Genomic DNA, 18,016 nt, shown 5'->3' on the forward strand with positions numbered 1-18,016 from the left:
TATCTATCTATCTATCTATCTATCTATCTATCTATCTATCTATCTATTGCCTTTTGGAGGGCAATTGGGGTTAAGTAACTTGCCCAAGGATACACAGCTAGTTTTTTTTGTGTGGGTGTTAAGTGTCTGAGGCTGGAACTGAACTCATATCCTCCTGACTCCAGGGCCTGCACTTTACTCACTGGGCCACCTAGCCACCCCAGTCCCACCTTTTATTGAGCTGAAATCTACCTTTCACCTGTCACTCCTGTCCAAGCCTTCCGGGGCTAAGTAGAACAAATCTGATCCCTCTTCCATAAGACAGTCCTTCATATATTGTACTGGCCCACATTTAAGGGAATGGGAGTCTGGCTAAAGGTGGTAGCACATTTGCAGGATAAGGGCTTGTTGACCTCAGTTAGATTATCAGTTCAAGTTCCACAGATCTTCAGCCTGTGGCAGCCACCAGAAAAAGTTCCTTCTTCCATATCTTTTCCCCTAGCTCCATATCTGTTTGGCCCTTTCCTCCTCACACTGGAGCTATAAATAGTCATTTTCCCCACTAGCACTGGCTTCTGGCAGCTGTCTTCCATTTTAGAGGGGTTTAGTGGGGCGGGGAGGGTGGGGATGGCCCCAGAGATCATCCCAGTTCACCTAGGAGGGGAATGAAATTTGTCTTTAGAGCTAAAAGTGTGGTGCAAGAAGGTAGGGGGGCAGTGAGTTCGGGATAGAATTTTTAACTTGAATCTCAAAGGAGACAATAATCCTGCTTTCCTCTGCTCTGGTCAGACTCCATTTGGAGCTCTAGGTGCCATACATTGGAAAAGATATTGACAAGGTAGAGTGAGACTAGAAGTGAATGATCTGGCTGGTGAAAAAATGAGACCACTTCTTTCAAGGAATTGGAAATGTTTAAAGCAGAAAAGTGTTGAGGAGGGGAGAAGCTGGGAAGGGAAATGACCTTTGTCTCTAAGCCCTCCAAGCTATCCTGTGAAAGAGGGTTTAGCCTACCTGGAGGCAGACCCCCATTAGCTCATCCATGCCTGCTAACATTACAGGAATCAATTGCAGAGAAGAGGAAACTATGGAAGGGGGAAAGGAGGAGCCCTCAGGCAGGCTGGAGGAAGGGCTTGACCAGCTGTCAGGGGGGACAAAACCCCACCTTCACATTCTCTTCCATCCTCTCCAGTTTGACCACCTGGATTCCGATTGGATGGGCATGCCACCCCTACCTTCTCCACGTTGTCTGTTTGGCTTGGGCGAGGCTGAGAATTCCATCTTCGTCGTGGGTGGTAAAGAGCTCAAGGAGGGAGAGCAGAGCCTGGACTCAGTGATGTGCTATGATCGGCTGTAAGGGGGTCATGGGGAAGAGGAAGGGGGATGAGAGGGATGGGGACAGAGAGAATCATAGGAAGGGAAACCATAACTCACTTCTCTATAGAGCCACCTAGCTGCCCCATAACTATATCATATGAGCTGTAGAGAGAATAGGAGACTGGGAAGAAGAAAACGGTGAAAAAAAAGCCCAAAGAGGAGAGAGGATTTAGGAGGATATGGGGATAAATAGCGTCAAAGGCTGTGGAGAAATCAAAGATGAGTGTTTGTTTAAAACACTGTTAGATCCTGCAATGAAGGGATCGTTAACTTCGGAGAGAGAAGTTTCCGTTGAATGATGAGGTCTGAAACCATACTACAGAGAGTTTAGAAGCAAATGAGAGAAGTTTGAGGCTAAGTGATTTGCCTGGTGTCATACAGCTATTAAAAGTCCGAGCTGGAGATAGAAGGAAGCATACAGTCAGGAGAAGAGAAGGGAAGGGGAGTATGATGAGTGATTTTAGATAGTTCAAAGATTGTGCTGGAGATTGCTTACCGTCTTAGGGAAGGAAAGGGAGAGGGAAAGAGGGAGAGAATTTGGAACTCAGACCTTTTTTTAAAAAATGTCTAAAAATTGTTTCAACATGGAATTGGGGGGGGGGGAACAATTTACACACACACACACAGGATTGTGATGGAGAAGAGAGAACTAGATGTATTCTCTGTGACCCCATAGGGTTAGGGTTCAAGTGAATGTTAACATTGGAGTTAGGACTGAGGTTAGGGTTGGCTTGTTGATCAAGGCTAGGGTAAGGTCAAGTTTGTGGTTAGGTTTCCAAGCAGAACCTTAATTGATGGCCTTCATGAGGTGATCTATCTCCCCAAAATTATCCCTGCTAGCCAACTCTGTGGCAATGAGACCTGCCACACTTAGCAGTCTCAGGACTAGACTAGTCCATTGCTGGGCCCACAACTGAAGACTTTATAGCTTGGTAGGACCTACCCAAGCTTGGGTTCCATTGCCACAATTTTGAAAAGCTCAGAGTTGCCCAGACTTTACCAAACCACCTTTGAAACCAAGTCCATGAGAATCATTAATTTGGTAAGTAATGGTGCTCTCTTCTTCTCCCCAACCCAAAAGAAGATAACAGGAGACCCAAGAAAATACAAATGATCAAGGACAACTTTCCTAGCATACGATGGTCTATAAGGAAGCAAAACTCATCCTCAAAATTTTGCAATAAACTAGTACCTGCCTCCACTGGCGTGGACCTGAGTCAGAGGCAGGTGGACTCACACCAGGCTGAGACATACTGGGCTGAGACCACACAAACCCCTACCTTTATCCATTTTTCAGGTCAGAAACTGGGGACAAGGCTGATAGACTCTGGCCCCAAGGAGCTCACAGCCTGGGCTCCTACCTGGGCCTAATCTGGGCCAGGCAATGGGGGAATAGACCTGAGTCTTACCCTCCCAGAGCTCATAGTCTTCAGGGTGGAGAGTAGTAGGCAAAGTTCTTATAGCTGGGGGAGACAGAGCTGAAGTAGACCTAGGCTCTGCCCTCATAGTCTGGGAGAAAAAAAGGAGGAGCCTCACACCAGAGAAACGAGAAAGGACACTGTCCAAACCAGGGCTAGGCACTGATTCCAGCTTTCATGGCTGGGGAGAGATCAGGGTGGAGTAAGCCTAGGGTCTGGGCAGGGAGGGGCCACAGATTTTCCTATCGAGGGTGGGACTGAACTTGGGCCTGGAAGGATGGAGAAGAGACAGGGAGCCAGAGAAGAGGAAGAATCTTCCAGGTGAGAGGAAACTACAAAGGCTTGACTCAGCCTGGCTTAGGCAGGGAACGAGGAGAGCAGCCTCTCTGGCCAGTCTGCCATAGGACAGTTTCCCAATATGACCCTGTTGGGAATGGAGTCAGGCCACTGAGGTTTAGGATCTGCTCTGGACTAGCGATGTGACTTTGGGCAAGTCTAAGCTTCCATTTCCCAGTGGATATAGGGAAAACTTGAAGTCCTACAGAAATGAACTGGGTTTGTCCTGAGTCTGAAGGGAGAGAGGTCTCTGAGATGCCAGATTGCTCTGGGATCCTGGCTAAGGAGATAAAGTGCTGACCCTGTGCCCTCCTTCTCTCTTCTAGATCATTTAAGTGGGGTGAGTCAGACCCGCTGCCCTATGTGGTGTATGGCCATGCCGTGGTGTCCTACATGGACCTCATCTATGTCATCGGGGGCAAAGGAAGTGACCGGTAAGAGCCTGAGGTTGCAGCTTCCAACAGCAACAAGGACTTAGATTAGAGCTTAAGTAGAACTCTCTGGCCTCCTGGGTTATGAGTGCCCTGGATAGGCTGCCCTGAGCACCCTGGGTCCTCTCCAGATACAGAGGGCCAGTGCTCCCCATCTCCCTGGGGGTTTGGAGAAGTGAGGGAAGGGTGAGGTACAGGTCACCCAAGGCTGGTTCTGGACTAAGGGGCTAAAGAAAGTAATGCTGTAAGAGAAAAGGAGAGGATGGGGAGGAAAGGAATGCATCAGGTGTGTGTGTTAGGGGGAAGGCAGTGGGATCCTTAGGAGCCCAAGCAGCTGACTGGGGCCCTGCTTCTCCTGACTCAGCTCTAACCCAAAGACACCAGCCTGGGGTGACCTGAGGCAGGGAAACCAGCCTGACCCAAGATGGAGGGCAGAGAAAGGAGATGTGGAAATTTCTGAGGCAGTCTTGCTGTCTGGTTTCCTAAAGACTCAGACCCTGGCTTCCGCCAAATCTGCCACTGTCTCATTTCCATTAGGCCCACTGCCTGGTTTCCATTAGACCTCCTGCCTGGTTTCTGGAGGCCCATTCCCTGACTCCCCCCTGGGTTTTTAGCTTCTAGCCAGCCTGATTATTAGAATAGCCCAAGATGCCCTCGGGAATCCCTTCCAGTCTGATGGTCCTATGGAGGCCAGAGAACTCCTTCCTCTCTCTCCACCCCACCCCACCATACCATATGACACATACAGAGAATCTCTTAAGTACCTCTTAAGTTCAAAACTCTGTGCTGGGCCTAGGTACAGTGAGATCTGACTGGTGCCCTCCTGGAGTTCATAGTCCAGTAGGCTGGAGGATGAGACATCATTAAAAGTTATTATAAACACATTTGTATAAGTGCAAGAAAAGACAGCTGTCTTTTCTGAAAGACAAGGCCTTTATCAACCAGACGAACCACAGAAGGCTTCCCAGAGGAGGTGACATTTAATTTGGACTTTAAACTGATGAGCTGGGAATTCAACACCTGAAGAAGAGTAGGGAGGACATTCTGGGCACCGATATTAACCTGAGCAAAGTCAGGGAAGGGCAGGGGAGCTCAAAGGGCAGAGAGTCCAGTTTGGCTCCTGCCTCACTCAGGTACTTTCTCTCTCCCATAGGAAGTGCCTGAATAAGACATATGTCTACGACCCCAAGAAGTTTGAGTGGAAGGAGCTGGCCCCTATGCAGAATGCCCGATCCCTCTTTGGGGCAACGGTCCATGATGGCAAGATCTATGTGGTGGCTGGAGTCACCAACACAGGCCTGACCAGCTCATCGGAAGTGTACAACATAGCAGATAATAAGTATGGCCCAGCCAGCACCCCAAGAGGGAAGGGGGATGGAATCTCCAGCTGGGGGCCACACATGCAGATCTGAAACTGCCTCCTACCCTTGGGCTGTAGGATTTTACTACAGCTGTTGTGTGTCTGGTCCTTTGTGGGAAAGTCTCCTTTTGAGTTCCAAGGCACAGATCTTTCAGGAGATAGGATCACAAGAATGAGCTCTCCCAGAGGGTGGGACTTCTGGGTTGGAGATCCTGGGGATTGGTGGCATCTAGTGACACCTTTGGGTGGTGAGAGTGAATCTCTGGTTCCCTGTCTAACCCCAAATACTTCCTCTGGTCATTTGGCCTGTGCTGGGGTATCCTGGGAGCTCAGGGAGAAGGATCTAGGAAGGAACCAACACTCTGACCCTCAGTGATTTTTCCCTCATTAGGAGACAGAATAGCACAGAGGAAAGATTTGGGATTAGAGCATTTGTGTTGGAATCCTGGCTCTCCTAGGACACTTAGCATTGAAATCCTTAGAACATCCTTTCCCTTCTCTGGGTTTCAGTTTCCCCCTCTGAAAAATAAGAGGACTGGAAAAGATAGTGTCTGAAGTCCCTTTCAGCTCTTCATTCAGTAATCTCTATGCTTCCTCCACCAGGTGGGAACCATTTTTGGCCTTTCCTCAGGAACGCAGCTCACTCAGTCTCGTTAGCTTGGCTGGGACCCTCTACTCCATTGGGGGCTATGCTACTCTGGAAACTGAGTCAGGAGAGCTGGTGCCTACAGAGCTTAATGACATATGGAGGTAAGATGGGATGGATGGGGCCATGGGGGATCTTAGGAGGTTTGAAATTGTCTCCTGGGGCTGGGAAGATGGAATGCAATATGAATTGAATTAAATCGAAGCCAGCTTCCCCTGGCACCAAGCTGAGCAGGCAGCCAGAACGGGAGGTCCCTTTCCTCACATATTCAGGGATTGACTCGTTCATAGAATGTCAGAGTCAGATGGAACCCTAGAACACAGAATAAAGAATGTCAGATTTGGAGCATCAAATGTCAGAACTGAAAAGGACTTTGAACATAGAATCTCAGAACTGGGAGGAATGTTAGAATACAGATCATAGAAATGTCAGCACTGGAAAGAGCCTTAAAACCCAGAATGTCAGAGCTGGAAAGGATCAATGGACATAATTAGTTAATGAGCATTTATTAAGTGCCTTGCACTGTACTAAATAAAGTCTAGGGATACAAAGACAACCATAAGACAGTCCCTGCTTTCAGGGGGCTCTCAATTACATGGGAAAGATAATATTCAAAGAACAGTATGAAAATGAGGATAAATTTGAAATAATCTGTAGAAGAAAGGCATTAAGAATTAAGGGGGATCAAGAAAGGCTTCCTCTGTAAAAATGGGATTTTAGGTAGAACCTGAAGGAACCTATGGAAGCCAGAAGACAGAGAAGGGGAGGAAGAACATTCTAGGCATGGGTGGCAGCCAGTGGAAGTACCTGGAGCTTTTGTCTTGCTGGTTTGGCCTTAACCATGGTTATACCATCAGAGGGGTGAATCCTTATTTTAAAAGTCTTTTTTAAAATAAAAAAAATTTCCATTTTTTCATAAGTAACTAATTAAATAGATTGGTTAATAAATAAATGTTTTTAGGGAGCTCCCTGCAAGGAACCCAAAACCCCACCCTGTGTTCCTACTTTAATAGTTAGCTAGCATGCATTTTAAGGTTTACAAATATAATCTTATTTTATCCTTACAATAATCCTGAAAGGTAGGGGCTATTCTTATCCTCATTTTATAGATGAGGAAATAAGCAGAGATTAAGTGACTTGACCAAGGTCACACAGCTAGTTAGTATCTGAGGCTGGATTTGAACTCAGGGTTTTCTGACTCTAAGTCCAATGCTCTATCCATGGCATCACCTTGCTGCCTATTCTGGTATAAAAATCAGAATTTTCACATCATGAACTTGCTTTAAATGGGGTGTAAGAAAAAGAGCCCTGATTGACAAGTCAGGGGACTTGAGCTTGATCAATGACTCATTGTGTGACTTTAGGCAAATTTCTTCCCTTCTCTGGGTCTAGTTTTCTACTCTGTTAAATAGGGAAGTTCACCTAGATGACCTCTAAGGTATCTTACAGCTCTGTATTTGACAACCTGGTGGGCAGAGTGGGCACCTACACACAGAAGACTAGACTTCTTAGGTTCAAATCTCAGCTCTGATGCTTCCTAGCTCTGTGACCCTAGGATAAGTCACAACCTCTCTCAGTCTCAATTTCCATATCTGTAAAATGGGGATAATAATAGCACCTACCTCACAGGGTTCTTGTAAGGGTCCAAAGTGCTGCTTAAATAGAAGTTCTTTGATGAAGAGGCCCTGCCCCTGTTAATGGCCTTCCCTCATGCTTGAAATCTAGCCATTAGTACGCCATTTCTTTGGCCCTTAATGGTTACCTGATCTTATAGAGCTCCCTACTAAAATTCAAGTAATCTTTAAATTGTGAACAACCATTATCTCAGTGGTACCTACAACAACCTTCTTATGTCCATTTTCTGATAGGGAAACTGAGACTCAGAGACATGAAATGATTTGCCCATGGTTACACAGCTAGTAAGTGTCAGAGCTAGAACTTAAGCCTAGCTCTTCCAGACCCTTCTATCCTGCCTTTTCTAGGTTCCTAATTGCTTAGTCTTTTTTATTTTCATCTGGCAGAATATCTTCCTTAGTTGACTAGAAATGCTCTAAGAAAAACTAATAATAAAGCATCCAAATGTAAGAAAACATAAAATAGGAGATGATTATTTTTACATTTTACCATTTTGCCATTACAGGGGCAGCTAGGTGGCTCGGTGGATAGAATGCCAAGGTCTAGAGTCAGGAAGCCCTGAATTCAAATTCAGTCTCAGATACTTACTAGCTGTGTGACTCTAAGCAAATCACTTAACCCTGTTTGCCTCAGTTTCCTTATCTGTAAAACGAGCTGGAGAAGGAAATGACAAACCACTTCAGTATCTTTGCCAAGAAATCTCCAAATGGGGTCATAAAGAGTCGGGTAAAACTGAAATGTCTTAGCAACAACAAACAACCATTTGCACTACAAGACAGTACAGCATTGGAGCTGTACTGGAGTCAGGAGGACCTGAGTTCAAATCTGACCTCAGACACTTAACACTTACTAGCTGTGTGACCTAGGGCAAGTCACTTAACCCCAACTGTCCCTCCAAAAAGCAAAAAAAAAAAAAAAACCAAAAACAGATAGACAGATAGTATAGCATAAGGAAGACTGGAGACAATGCCACTCAAGGATGGGTTGAAGGAAACTGGGATGTTTAGCTTGGGGAAGGGGTCTTGGAGAGGTTTGATTGTTGGGTTCAAGTATATGAGGGGCTGGATGAAGAATTAGATATGCTCTGCTTGGCCTTGGAGGGCAGACCTAGGAGCACTGGATGAAAGTTGTAAGGGGGAAAATTCAAGTTTGATGCCATGAAAATTCTCCTTCTACTTCGAGCTATGCCCAAGTTCAATGGGTCTCAGTATGGTCCCCCTCCCCGCAGGTCTTCAAGCCAAAGCTGGATGACCACGGGTCATGAGGGCACTCTTTTTCAGATACGTTGGGCCAGATGGTGTCTAAGGCCTCTTTGAACTCTGAGGTTTTGTGATTCTAACTAATACACCTCTCCTTCTCTTATCTTCTTCCTGTACCCCTCATGCAGGTATGATGAAGAGGAAAAGAAATGGGAAGGAGTCCTGAGGGAGATTCCCTACGCAGCTAGTGCCACCTTCCTGCCTGTCCGGCTCAATGTTCTGAGGTTGACAAAGATGTAATGGTCCTGGAGGTCAGCCCCCACGGCCCCAACTAGCTGGGGCTCTCCTCCCCCCACCCAGTAGAGGACATTGAAGTTCATTTTCCAGGTGTTACATCTTTCCTTGAGGACATGAAGAGTGGTATCATGGAAACATCATTGGCCGCGGAACCAGGAGAGGTCTGGCTTCAAATCTAGGCTCTCCCAATTAATTACCCATGTGATCCTGGCCCTAACTCACAAGTGAGGCCTTAGAGCCTCGATTTCCTCATATATAAAAATGAAGGTAATGGTCCTTGCTCCAAAATGGGCAAGGTTATGTCTATTCCTCCAAGGTCTCTCCACCCCACCCCACCCCCTGGGCCAGAGGGCCCAGCAGAAGAGGACAGGGACCAGACAAGGGAGCAGCTGGACCCAAGAGAGGTGGCCTTGAGCATGAGATGGGACTCCGAGGTTTCTCCTGCCCCCTCTCCCCTTCTTGTTGGGACAAAGAGATCCCACTGGCTGCCTCAGCTGCTCAGGGAATCAATCCACCAGCTTGGACTGAATGTCCATTGTGTGACAGTTCCTTGTGCTTTACGCTGCCTGCGCCTTTGTTGAAGAGCCTCAGGGTTGGGGGGTGGCGGGAGTGGGGGAGCAGAAGACTTGAGTTCCAGTCTAGACTCTGCCCTTGGCTCATTGCGTCACCTTGGGCAAGTGACTTAATCTCTCTGTGTTTCAGGGGCCTCATTTGTAAATTAGGAAGAGCAAGATTTTTGTGGCCTAACCCCCCCCTCCCAGGAGAGGCCGTGATTTAGTGGGGTGGGGGTGTTTATACTGAAAATATGTATGTGCACAGACCTGGGAAAGGAATAAAGTTCTGGAGCAATGAAGTTCTGAGATCTTAAGGTTCTAACTCTTAGCTGATAACTCCATCAGGTCCATGGGCTTTCTGTTTAGGGGCACTCCTCCCCACCTTCTCCACCCCCCCAAACCGAGGCCTCTTCTGGGGCAAAGAGGACTGTCTAAGGGGATAGAGATGGCAAAGAATTAAGGGACAGTGTATATAACTGGGACCAGGAGTATAAAATATGGCCTCCCCTCAAATGCTGCTGGAGGGGTGTGGGGGTTAGGGAGGGAATAGGGAGTAAGGGGGGGTGAGGGATTAGGGAGGGAGTGGGGAGTAAGGGAGGGGTGGGTGAGGGGTTAGGGAGGGCATGGGGGCAAGGGAGGGGGGCACTGCCACCAGGTAGGTCAGGGAGGGGCTCACCTGGCTTACAGCTAAGAGGGGAGGAAATGTCTGGTAGGTTCCTGTTTTAGCTAATTATTCTTACTGGATCTAAGTACTACAGAAACACTGTGCAGAGAAAGCTGTATTATAAGCTGTATTACATGCCAAGTGCCTTGGATTTGGAGTCCAGAGATCTGAATTCAAATCTTGTCTCTGATATAATCTCTCCAAGTGACCCTGGACAAGCAAACAAAAAGCCTTGTGTAGCCTAGAGACCTCGAAGGTTACTATGAAGAAAGCACAATAGAAAAATGAGTTACTGGGGTGGCCAGGTAGCACAGCGAGTAAGAGCACCGGCTACAGTGTTGAGAAGATCGAATCCCGGGCTCAGACACTTAGCACCCTCCCAGAAACACCTGGCCATGTAATCTCCAGCAAGTTACTTAACCCCAATTGCTTAGGGGCGGCCAGGTGGCTCAGTGAGTAAGAGCACCGGCTCCAGTGTTGGGATGACCTGGGTCAAATCTGGGCTCAAATACTCAGCACCACACCCAGAAATAATAACTGGCCGTGTAACCTTGAGCAAGTTACTTAACCCCAATTGCTTTAAAAAAAAGAAAAATGAGTTACTGTTGTTTTGGTTATTAAATTCTTGTGCCTAATACAATACTTTCCTTATAGTAACCTGTGAAGTCTGTAGATTATATAAGACATTTTGTTTGCTTTACTCAATGGGAAAATTATTTGATCCACTCTATGCATGGGGAAACTGAGGCCCAAAAGGTGGAAGGGACTTGTTAAAGGTTAAAGCAATGAGTACATGGCAAAGTAGAAATTAAAACCCAGGTCTCCTGCCTCTTAGAGCCCTTCAGTCAACCCTTTAGAAATCCATGATAGGTTTCTCTGGCTCCAGAGTCAGGGACTGATTCTCTCACTGAGGGGCTGGGGTGGGGGACAGGCTTTTTGAAAGATGCCTGTAGATTACAGCTGCATGACTTTGAATGTCTGTGCGTTGGTGGTAGCTTCATGATCCAAGTTCTAGGAACCAGGTGAGATGTAATCCGACTTCCCATCCTACCTCAGACACGTGTTAGTCATGTGACCCTGTTCAAGTCATTTAATTTCTGTTTGTCCTAGTTTCCTCAATTGTAAAATGGTGATAGTAACAGCACCTACCTCCCAGCATTATTGTGAGACTCAAAGAGATCATATTTGTAAAAGCCCTTACTTATCACAGTGCCTAGTACACAGTAGGAAATTATTTCCTTCCATTTATTCTCCGGTCTCTCAGCCTCAGTTTCCTTTTTTGCAAAATGGGGATAATCATAGTCCTACCTCATAGGATTATTGTGAGAATCCAATGAGAAAGCATATGGAAAGTGGTGTGGCGCTACATAAATCTTAGTGATGGCAGTGATCACAACGCCTCCTTCCCCTCAAGGACAAACCTCTGATTTCTCTATGATCTTGGGCCTCAGCTCTAATTAATTGTTTTATTTTGGACTTGAACACCAATGAAGGAGCCTTTCCTTATACACAGCAGGACTTAGAAAGAGGATTCTGTATGAAACTGGGAATTTCTATGCAATTTGCTTCTTGAAAATAAGTATAAAATAATAATAATAAAATAAGTATAAAATAAATCCTATAGGTTACTCTCAAAACAGTCCTACTTGTCTGTGCTTCTTTTTGTGTTTTTGTGGGTTTGGGGGAGGCAGTTGGAGCTAAGTGACTTGCCCAGGGTCACACACACAGCTAGAAAATGGCAAATATCTCAGGTTGGATTTGAACTCAGGTCCTTCTGACTCCAGGACTGTGCTGTACCACCTAGCTGCCCCTGTGCTTTCTTTGGGAACATTCCTCTGTCCTCTTTTGTGCATTTAAAAGAAAATGCTACAATGACTGGGTCTCAATTTTAAGATATTCATACAATCATGCATATTGGATTTGAAGTCAGCAGACCTGGGTTCAAATCCTGCCTCATCTATATATTGTTTGGTCCGACTCAAATCATTTCTCAGTTTCCTGATTCCCCAAAACCAGGCAGAGAAGTTGCACTGGAAAGGTCCTTTCTAGCTCTAAACCTATGATCCCATAATTTAGAATGAGAAGGAAACAAGAATCCTCATTTCCTGACTCCAGAATCAGGAGCTTTCCCTCCTACTCCTCGATGCTTGGCTGACTTGAGGGACAAGGTGTGGTTTCAAATGTGGAAAGAGATAAGGAAAGCAGGAGGGGTCTAGGAGCCCAAAGTGGGGGAGCTGACAAAGCAGGGTGGAAGATGAGAGCAAATGCTCCAGAGACTGTCTATCACCCAGGAATGACAAATGGGCACGTGCCCTCTTGGTAACTCGTCAGATCCCTAGCACTTGGGCTTAGGGCTATGACTTCATCAGGGGGTGGGACTGACTGTGTAGAGCCACACATGCAGATTGGAGGAGATCTCAGAAGCCAATCTCTACCTGACAAAGGATGCCTGTCCTAACTGACCTGGCAAGTGGTCATCCTGCTATCACTTCTAGACTTCCTGAGGATCAAGGATCTCTAGCTGGAAGGGGACTAGGGTTCAGTCCTTCAACCACATCTGAACCCCTCTAACTGAATGATCATCTAGTTCACATCTCCCCATCTTTTTCATCAAAATAGCATGTGACTGTATAAAATATTTTGCTAAAATCTAGGTAAATTACCTCTACAGCATTCCCCTAATTTAGTAACTCTGTCCAGAAAGGAAATAAGGTTCACCTGGCATGACCTTTTCTTGATGGAATCATGTTGACTCTTTTAGATCATCATCTTTTCTTGATGTTCACTAGTCAACCCTTTAATATCTTCTAGAATTTGGCCAGCCATCAGTCAAGTTAACTGCCATGCTCATGCACATGCACACACACACACACACACACACACACACACACACAGAGTTTGCAGACTTCTCTTTTTTTGAAAATCAGAACATTTGTCCTTCTCCATCCCTGTAGTTCTCCCATTTTTGTTTTTTTCCTTTAATTCTTTATTTTTAACATTCATTTTTTTTAAAAACTGCAAATTCCAAATTCTCTCCTTCCCTCCAGTCCCTCCCTCACCCATTGAGAAGGCAAGTGATAAGATACCAATTACAAGTGTGAAGTCATGCAAAACATATTTCTTTATTAGCCATACTGAAAAAAAGCAAGAAAAATAAAAAATTTTAAAATATGCTTCAATTGGCACTCAGAGTTCATCAGTTCTCTCCCAAGATATGGGTAACATTTTTCATTTTGAGTCCTTTGAAATTGTCTTAGATCATTGTATTGCTGAGAATAGCTTAGCCTTTGACAGTTGACCATCACTATAATATTGCTGTTACTGTGTGCAATGATCTCCTAGTTCTGTTCACTTTACCTTGCATCAATTCACATTAAGTCTTTCCAGGTTGTTCTATTTTGAAAGCATCCCGATCATTTCTTACAGCACAATAGTATTCCATAACAATCATATACCACAACTTGTTTCACCATTCCTCATTTGATGGGCAGTCCCTTAATTTCCAGTGTTTTGCCACCACAAAAAAAGCAAATATAAATAGTTTTGTACATATAGGTCCTTTTCCTTTTCCCTCTATCTCTTTATACTACAGACCCAGTAGTGGTATTTTACCTTTGGGCATAGTTCCAAATTGCTCTCCAGAATGGTCAGACCAGTTCACAACTCCAACAATGCATCAGTGTACGTGTTTTCCCGCATCCCTCCTGCATTTGTCATTTTCCCTTTTTTGGGTCATGCTAGCCAATCTGATAGGTATGAGGCAGTAGCTCAGAGTCGCTTTAATTTGCATTTCTCTAATTAATCATGATTAGAGCATTTTTAGCTTTGATTTCTTCCTCCTGTTTCTTCTTCACATCCTTTGACCTTCATTCATTCTTTCAGATTGCTTGAAGATTTGAAGAGAGGTTCATCAATCAAAGCTTCCCCTTCCCACCCTCCCTGTCCTCCCCAATCTCTTTAGTTTTTAGGATGAACTTCATCTGGACCAGGTGACTTGAAGTCCTCAAAGGCAGCTAGGAGCTCCCTTACTATCTGCCTACTTATCTTCACGATCAGCTCTCTGTTATCTACTTTTATTTTGTCTTTCCCAGTCCAAAGACCATCGTTCTGGATAGAGAAAGCAGAAGCAGGATAAGAGCTGAGCGGCTCCATCATCTACCAGTTGTCATGGCACCAGGCACCTCTAACAGGTATCCCTTCCCTTCTTTGAGCCTCCTCCTCCCCAAGGATGGCCATGACAACTCTAGGATGCCTGGGGCCCAGCTTACTGTCTGTTTCATGAACTGATTTGTGCAGGTGATCTCCAGCATTGTCTCATATTTCTGACTCTGCACACTTCCTCCAAATGTCTCTATCATTTAAGGCAGAGGTACTGAAAAGAGCGCTGGATGTGAACTCAGAGGACCTGTATTCAAATCCTGCTCTGCTCACTTAATGCCTATGTGATAGTAGGCAAGTCACTTAACCTCTCTGGGCCTCAGTTTCCTTATCTGTAAAATGAAGGCTTTAGACTCTAAGGTCTTTTTCAGCTCTAAATCTATGATCCTAATGACAATAGCTGGCATTGTGCCAGGCACCACCCTGAGCACTTTACAAGTATCTCATCTGATCCTTAAAACAATCCTGAGAAATGAGTGCGATTATTATCCCTGTTTTACAGAGGAAGAGATTGGGGCAAACAGTAGCAGGATCACACAGTTAGTAAATGTCCAAAGCTAGATTTGACCTCTAGGCCTTGTGCTCTGCCCCCTACTCCCCCTTGATCCTATACTTCCTCTTCTGGTCTCTAAATTTCCTGACATGAACATATCTTCATATGCCAAGCCACCCTGCCCCCTTTTAAAATCTGTCCTGTTTCTTTAGACTAAAGTAACTCTTCTAGGGCCATTTTCCAGTTATGAGTCCAAGGCCTCCAATTCTCCATGATAGAGAAGTCAACCTTGCCTCCTAGCATTTGGATGCCATACTCTTGTCACACAACCTCTTGCCCAGTCAGTCCTTCTAGGGACCTGTGCCATGTTTTTAAGGGGAGGTTGGTGGGGTCAGGGCTCAGACTGGGAACAGAGTGACATCTACTGGTTCCTCTTGGGAGTGAAACCCTGTTCTAACCACTGAACTTAATGCAGAAAACAACAACGATGATAATGAGCTCAAAGTTATACCATGCTTTATGATGAACCAAATGCTTTACATAACATTGCCTTGTTTGATTCTCACAGGGTAGATAATGCATATATTATCATGACTATTATTATCGATGGAGAAACTGCGGCCCAGAAAGGGGAAGACCAGAAAGCAATCCAGTGGCACAGCAAGATTCAAACCCTGGTCTCTTGACTCCAAAGCCAGAGGTCTCTCCATGCCATCACAGCTTCCATAGCACCATACCACATACTTCAGGTGGTCTGGGTGAGGTCACAAGATCACCCCCAGGATGGAATTGCTGGTGGAGACCCCAGCAGATGGGCAGGTTCACTGTCCCTTCCCTACCCCATTCACTCCCCGACCTAGGAGATTAATGACCAATCCTCTGCTAGTCAGCATACATTTACTAAGCTCTTACTTTGGGCCAGGCACTATGCTAAATGCTGAGGTTGCAAAAATAGGGAAAAAAACCAACCGTGGTCTTTGCCTTCAAGAAGCTCATAGTCTAATGAATCCTTCCAGACCTACTCCCTCCTGGAAGCCTAACTTTATCATCCCAAGGCCACAGTTTAAGCTTAAATTTTCAATATGCCTCTTTGCAAGCCCAGGCAGAGTAATCTATGTGCCCCTATCCTGTTCCAGGACAGAAAAAAAAAATCCATACATTAAGTCTGCTTCTCATATTAATAGAATATAGGAGCATCTGTCTAACCATATTCAAAGAAGATACTGAAGCTGGCATGGTGGAAGGAAGGTGACTGGTTTTTAGGGACCCACCTCAGTCCTATCTCCTCCAAGAAGCCACACTTAAAGGTCCCAGTTTGACTTGGTCCCTCCCTTTTGTAAACTCAAGTCAAGATAAAGAGACCTGTCCATCCTCCCACCTTAACCCTGGGGAACATACAATTCTGTATTATTCTTGGAATGTTCCCTCTGAGTGAGTCTTTTCTCTCCAAACAGTGTGTGTGCTGAGGGCATGGCTCCAGCTCCTTCTGTCTGCCCCACCTTTTTTCCCTCCAAAGCTGAGCTGTACACTGGAATGTGCACCTGGGAAGTCCTAAGATCCCAAAGGATCATAGATTTAGATCTGGGAGGCACCTTAAAGTCTACTGAATCCAACCCCCTCATTTGACAGATGAGGAAACTGAGGCACATAAAAAATTAAATGACTTGCTCCCTAGGGAACCCCATGGTTCTAGAGATAGCAGCAGAGGGAAGTAGAACCTGGAAGGTTCTATATCTTTGATATAATGGTACAAAACCCCTGAACATTATGGGATTCTCTGAGAGTCATAGGGCTCATTTGTAGTAGGTTGTCTATACTCTGCACATAAAGCATGTTTTGTCTTCCTCTCTAACACCCTTACTCTGCAATTTTCTGTAAAATTCCATATCCTATGTTTGCATTCTTATTTGGCTCTTCCTGTCCATGGCTTCAGAGATTGAAAACCAACTAAATATACCCAACTTCTTAAAGACCTGCTCCCTCCCTACAAAACCCATATCGTTTGGCTGCCTCCTTGAACTTTCCTGGTGTGACTTTAATTGTAAACCAGGCATTGACTAGGAGAATGACCAAGAGTTTGACCAAATTGGGTGCACCAAGTCTGAAGGAGACCTCTGTATAGGCCCACTGCTGATCCCCTTCCTCCTATGAAGAGCATCACACTAGAAACTGACTCCTCTGGTTATATCTTTCCTTAACTGCACTGTGAGTTATGTGGACTGTACAGGTCCAAGGAAGGGAGTGGGTTCTCTACAGCAGTGTCAAACTCAAATAGAAATGATGGCCACAAACCCATACATAAAGATCTTTGCCTATGCATATTGTCCTAGAAAACCACATATTAACATGTGTTAATATTGTTGTCATGGTTCTTTACAGGCTTGGGTATAAATCCTTTAGGCAGTTGGTGGCTCAGTGGATAGAGCTCTGGGCGTGGAGTCAGGAAGCCCTGAGTTCAAATCTGGTATCAGACACTTACTAACTGTGTGACCCTGGGCAAGTCACTTAACCCCTGTTTGCCCTAATCTGCTTAATATAACATCATTTTGTTTAATTCTCACAGGGTAAATGATGCATATATCATTATGACTATTTTTACTGATGGAGAAACTGAGGCCCAGAAAGGGGAAGACCACATAGCAATCTAGTGGCACAGCAAAATTCAAACCCTGTTCTAAATTTGTCCTTTGTTCTTGAAGAGAACCATGACATCAGGGAAGTGATGCCATGATATGCAAATTAATTGGATTTAAGTGAGGGAGGATTGTGCAAAGTCACCAGCCTCATTTTCTCCTTTGGAGCCATCTGGATCCAGTGGCCAGATATGGATCAGGATAACTGGAGATGGCCCAGGATCCAGTGGGGGACTTTGGCCTTTTCAAGTTAAGGTCTTTAAGTGGTCTCAGTTACCTAATCTGTTAGAGAAGGAAATGGCCAACCACTCCAGTATCTTTGCCAAGAAAACCCCATGGGCAGTATTGTCATGCTATGGTCCACAGGGTCACAAAGAGCAGGATGTGACCAATGAATCCCTGACTTTTTTGTCAAGTTAAATAAAATCTGTCCTATATTCAAAGATTTCTCAGTAGTTTAGAAGCTTTCTACCATTACCTTTTCTGTAAAGACCTAGATAAAAGCCAAATTCTGCAGATAAAATAAGCCAAATAGAGATGTTCTTAAGGAAACCCTGGGTAAGCACATGAACCAACAGAAATTATTACTAAAAATCCTGAAAGATTCAACCTTGTCCATGAAAACATAAAACTTTGTTCTGGGCCATGATAATCTGGGCCATGACATGCATACATGCATATATGTATATACACACATATCAATGACCCAAAAGTAAAGTTTTATATTATATATTTTAAAATATATATTAATACAATTAATAATTATATAGGTAATATAGTAATAGATTTTATATGAATTCTGAAAGAAGAAATAGATTTTGTATCTGTGCTTGTTGGTC

At 44.9% G+C, this 18,016-nt stretch overlaps 1 protein-coding gene across 1 annotated transcript in view; it reads left to right on the top strand.

Moving 5' to 3' along the window:
- Nucleotides 1–9,535, top strand: part of KLHL40 (kelch like family member 40) — an 11,916-nt gene extending 2,381 nt beyond the window's left edge. Inside the window, exons 2-6 of the mRNA XM_069095820.1 lie at nucleotides 1,169–1,329; nucleotides 3,434–3,541; nucleotides 4,692–4,877; nucleotides 5,502–5,648; nucleotides 8,567–9,535. Of these exons, the coding sequence (XP_068951921.1) occupies nucleotides 1,169–1,329; nucleotides 3,434–3,541; nucleotides 4,692–4,877; nucleotides 5,502–5,648; nucleotides 8,567–8,678 (714 nt within the window). The 3' untranslated portion in view covers nucleotides 8,679–9,535. The remainder of the gene's footprint in view (nucleotides 1–1,168; nucleotides 1,330–3,433; nucleotides 3,542–4,691; nucleotides 4,878–5,501; nucleotides 5,649–8,566) is intronic.
- The last annotated feature ends 8,481 nt before the right edge of the window (nucleotides 9,536–18,016 follow it).

Source organism: Petaurus breviceps, unplaced genomic scaffold (assembly GCF_028583685.1).
Source record: "Petaurus breviceps papuanus isolate PSGF00001 unplaced genomic scaffold, PetGlider_PUasm1.0 227, whole genome shotgun sequence".
In the NCBI taxonomy this organism is placed as follows: domain Eukaryota; kingdom Metazoa; phylum Chordata; class Mammalia; order Diprotodontia; family Petauridae; genus Petaurus; species Petaurus breviceps.